The sequence below is a fragment of the Macrobrachium nipponense genome, chromosome 13 (genome assembly GCF_015104395.2).
Source record: "Macrobrachium nipponense isolate FS-2020 chromosome 13, ASM1510439v2, whole genome shotgun sequence".
NCBI lineage: Eukaryota > Metazoa > Arthropoda > Malacostraca > Decapoda > Palaemonidae > Macrobrachium > Macrobrachium nipponense.
Genome location: NC_087206.1, coordinates 93,071,816 through 93,076,972, shown reverse-complemented (window position 1 = coordinate 93,076,972; position 5,157 = coordinate 93,071,816). Strand labels below are relative to the sequence as shown.

Below are 5,157 nucleotides of genomic sequence, written 5' to 3'. Positions count from 1 at the left end.
ATGAATTCCTCTCAAAATTAAACGCATTAGTGCCCAGCATCAAATTTAAAGTTGAATGGGAAACAGACAACAAAATTCCTTTTCTTGATGTTTTAATAATCAGAGACACGACAGAATACAAATTTACCATATACAGAAAACCAACGTTCTCACTTTCATATATTCACTACTTTAGCTATCATGACATTACTATCAAGATAGGTGTAGCTAGCAACCTATTCTTAAGAGCCTTACGAATTTGTTCCCAAGATTTCCTGGAAAAAGAATTTGAACTAATTCGCAAGCAACTTTCATCTTTAAAGTATCCTGACCATATAATTGAGAAAGCAATTCAAAAAGCAAACGTAATTTTCTACCGACCTCCTAAAGACAAGACCAGAGACACACCCAACAATAAAATAAAAATTCCTCACTTGGAGACGATTAAGAGAGTAACCCACACCCTTGGGAAATCCAACCCTTTTGCATTTACCTACCCAAATACCTTAGCCAAATCCCTGATTAACGTCCAACAAAAGACATCTCCCAAAGACTCTGGGGTATATGAGATCCCATGCCAGGACTGTGACCAATCTTACATCGGATTTACAGGTAAATCACTTCCCCAGAGATTAATACAACACAAACGGTCAGTTAGGTATGGACAACAGAACTCGGCTATTTTCAACCATATAAATGAACATAACCATAGAATAAACTGGAATATGTCACATGTAATTTATAGCAGCAACTGCCGGTACAAGAGTCAAATGATGGAATCGGCCTTAATAAAAGAGAAGCAGGTAATGAACATCTCAAAAGGGGCGTGGATCTCAGATGTCGTCGACGAAGTGTTCATTCAACCAACGCTTAAGAAGATTAAAGGAAGATTATCAGTGGGGGTGACCTAAATTGGCTTACTTGTGGAAGGATATCTTGGTATAAATACCACCTTTTCTGTAAACTTTTCTCATTCATATACCTGAAGAGAGAGACAGCAGTCTCTGAAATATAGTACTTTTCTCTCTACATTTTGGTGTTTTTATGGGCTCCTTTTATTAGATATATATATATATATATATACTATATATATATATATATATATTAGTATATATATATATATATATATATATATATATATATATATATATATATATATATATATATTATATATATATATATATATATATATATATATATATATATATTTAAAGTGTACTTTAGATAAAGGTTATCTGGGATATGAAATATTGTTTCATCGGTATAAAGTTTGGGAATCACTCTTCCAATTCGACCCATGGACAAACCGAGATCTGGAGAACCGAGACACTATTTATCCCAGAAGTGAAGTCGAGTATGTAAATGCTTTAAATGCCTCTCCTCTAACCCTCGAGTTTAATAATCATCGTGGAATGTGAAATGGAATTCTTCCAGTGGGACAAACTGGCCCAAGACGTGATCTAACCCAGGTCAAGAAAAGCAAATAATGAGAAAAGAGTAGAACTCAACCTGGAAGGAAGGACTGGATGATTATAATAATCTGGGAACACGGAATTCGAAGAAGTTCCAAATTAGGCATCTGAACTGCCTTCCTAATGGTAATACAAACACCCCTCATTCATTTATACTATACTTCAGTGGAAGTGTGCTCATCTAATTACTTCTGCGATTCTACCAGCTTTGTTCTCTTCCAATTATGGCTCTATTTATCTATACAATGCTTTTAGATAACTTCCATTCAGTTCTTTTTTTATTTCGTAGCGCTTTACGGATCTTTTCATTCACTAATGATTACATTAATTTACACAGTGGTGGGAGAGCAGTTAAATTCAGTAACGTTTACGTTGTTTGTCAGCGCATCCAGATCACTTTTATCCAATAATTTTTCTTCTTGATTCACGCGTGTCAGATTATTTTCACCAACATCAATTTTCTCCACTTCCTCGGTCCTTTAGCAACACTTGTACTCAGTAAGATTCCTATCAGATCTGCAGCTCTTTTCAAAGACATAGATTCAATAGTGTTTCTTTTTGCTTCTGAAGAGATTTCAAAAGAACACAATTCAGTAACATTTTTACTCAATCTACTGTGATTTCAGGTCACTGGCATTCAGTAACGTGGTAATTTCCACGTACTTCCCTTTAGCAAGGCCTCTTTTAATTCCTCAGTGACTACGGATCAATCGATCAGTGGCCCACTATTCATTCCTCAGTGACTTCGGATCACTCGATCAACAGCCCTCTATTCATTCCTCAGTGACTTCGGATCACTCGATCAACAGCCCTCTATTCATTCCTCAGTGACTTCGGATCACTCGATCAGTAGCCCTCTATTCATTCCACAGTGACTTTGGATCACTTTCGATCTGTCGTGTTTTATATATCCTGCAGAGATTTCATATTATTCGATCAAGAACGTTGTAATCATTCTGCAATGTTTTCCCGATCGAGTCTTTCGATGGCTTAGTGCTTTTTGGCTATTTTCGTGTGCAACATTTCCGCTTAGTTGCAAAATGTTTTCACAACAATTTCAGTAGCGTTTCTACTTTCATTCGGTGTTTTCACAACACTTTCATTCAGTAGCGTTTCTACTTTCATTTGGTGTTTTCACAACACTTTAATTCAGTAGCGTTTCTACTTTCATTTGGGGTTTCTGCAAGACTTTCAGTCAGTAAGATTTATTCCTCATCAATTTTAATTCTCCTCAGTTCCGCACTGTTTTAGAATACTTCCTTCCATAATGTTTTTATTTATCGGTGATCTTGGAGTACATCTACACAGTAACCTCTCTGTGAATTCCGCAGGAACTATGGTGATAACTGGATTCTGACATCTTTTTCCATTCTATAATATGTCTTCCAGAATACTTTCATTTACGAACATTGCTATATACGTATGCTTCAGCAGTGATTTCATGTCTCTTCCATTAAATCACTTTTCTATTGATTTCATGATGCTTTCATTTCATTTCCATCGAGTAAACAATTTCTGATATTTTTTCTTAAATCTGCCAGGACATGTGCTATGGTGGAAAGTTAAATGAAAACATAAAATGAACCATTTTCAGTAATGTTTGAATGCACCTCACTTGTTTACGTTTCCATCATATTTGGAAATATTCGCACTCCACGTCCAGCTGTTTAAACAACTTACAGCACTGTGAGCTTACCGATGCTACCCAAGGAGACAACTTTTACTATTGACAAGAATCTTTTTCATTTTCATTTCTATTTTCAATGGTTTTGTAATTATCAGACGTATAACATAATTCATTTTAACGACATAATTAACTAAATTAAATATAATTTAAAATAAATAAGTACAAAAAGGCATTAAACTAAGGAACAGGAAATTTTATAAAAATAAATGGGTAAAAAATTACGAACGATCTTATGGTCGACGACAGATGAAGTATGTTAGGAAATCGCTGTCAATCGTTTCACGTTTCTTGTGAGCTTTCTTTGTCGTCTTTTTGCTTTTGTTGTGGCGGTGAAGCTGGGTCGTTGCTTCTTCCCTGCAGCAGCTGTGTTGACAGGTGGAACTGTTGTTGTTCTCGCTCCCGTCGCTCAGGAAGCTTCGGTCGCTCTCGGCTGAACAGGTGCGGCTCTTTGCGTCCTCTGGAAGAAGTGTTGAAATGAGTCTTTAAAATGACCATAAATGCGTTTTAATCATTCCGGAACTTTAACTGATGGGACTGATCATTCCGGGGCTTTGTTAACTGATGGTACTGATAATAATATGCTTCTTGTTAGTATTTTGTAAAAGAAAACTACTGAGATTGCTTTTAGTTTGTCCTTCCGCACTTCTTTTGTCCGCCCTCAGATCTTAAAATCTACTGAAGCTAGAGGGCTGTAAATTAGTATGTTGATCATCCACCCTCCAACCATCAACCATACCGAATTGCAGCCCTCTAGCCTTTGGATTTTTTTTATTTTATTTTAGGTCGAAGTTAGCCATGATCGTATGTTTGGCACCGCTATAATTGCCAACAAAACAGGCCGCCACAGGGCCGTGGCTGAAAGTCTCAATGTCCGCGGGGGACAGTTTCATGGGCCGTGACTGAGAGTTTCATACTGCATTATACGCTGTACAGACAACTTGATTATGCCGAAGAAACTTCGTCTCGTTTTTTACTTGTTTTTCTTGTCTCCGTAAAGAATGACCAATCTAAGGAATTTCTGGGCTACTGAAAAATAGTTCCATAGAATTTTAGCTCAACTGTGAGAAGTCACAATTAATATAACGTACATTTTTTAGTAATCATGTACTTACCATAGAGTGAATGATGTCCTATGTGGCCATGGGTTTGATCATGCTTTGAGTGCATGATCTGAGTTACTGACAATTCCTGGATCATTCTGAAGAAAATTACGCTGGAAATGGACTGTTGAGAGAATGCAGAGCGAACTCCAATATTTCTAGAGAAAAATGTTGGTTTCTGGCAGGTCTTTCTATCGAGGCTTCAGGGCAGCTGAGCGATTCTTTCTGTTATCCAAAGAGAGCTCTTCACTTGAACTGAGGAAAGGAAAGTGTGAGGGCACTTAATATAATCCGTTGGCTAGATTATCAAGGGCCATTCATTCTGGGTCAAGCCTGGACACTGTAACAAGATCTGACCGTTACAATTCAAGAGATAACGACTCTTCAGGAGCATTGCGCTAAGATACTAAACGGATTTTACTCTCGTTGCTAGGGCCGGTGATATCATTACGTTTCTTGCTCCCATCGAGCGGCGCCTGTCACCACAGCGTATGAGGGTATCGGCGTGAACTTGACATATGAATTATGAAAGAGCTTAGGAGAATTATGTCGCATAATCCAACGTTCGTAGTTACGTTAATTACTATGATTCATGATTATATAACAGCAGATGCAAATAAATTTTCGTAATTTCTAAGTTATTGTTTTACTGCAGAAAAGAGTGCAAGGCAATTTTGACGTATATTTGTCGTGCTAAAAGGGCTCTCTGTTTTGTGTGTGTGTGTGTGTTTCTTTTAATGAACTGGTTGTCACTATTTTAATGCTATATTCTATAAGATGTCTTCCTAAATTAAAACGTGCTAGTCCTGTGCATTAGCTTTAATAGTTCCCTTTTTGTGCAGCATGAAGGCAGATGGGGGGGGGGGGGGCCCGCACCGTAAAAACCTAAACAAAAGACTGTAAATGTTATAAAGCTAAT

The 5,157-nt window shown here is 37.2% G+C and overlaps 1 protein-coding gene across 1 annotated transcript; it reads right to left on the bottom strand.

The window, feature by feature from the left end:
- Positions 1 to 3,285: 3,285 nt before the first annotated feature.
- Positions 3,286 to 4,476, bottom strand: LOC135225519 (uncharacterized). Its single transcript, XM_064264801.1, has 2 exons — positions 4,251 to 4,476; positions 3,286 to 3,595 (listed from the first exon to the last, which is right to left on the bottom strand). The coding sequence occupies exons 1-2, from the start codon at positions 4,333 to 4,335 to the stop codon at positions 3,369 to 3,371; spliced, it is 312 nt and encodes a 103-aa protein (XP_064120871.1). The 5' UTR covers positions 4,336 to 4,476; the 3' UTR covers positions 3,286 to 3,368.
- Between the last annotated feature and the right edge of the window lie 681 nt (positions 4,477 to 5,157).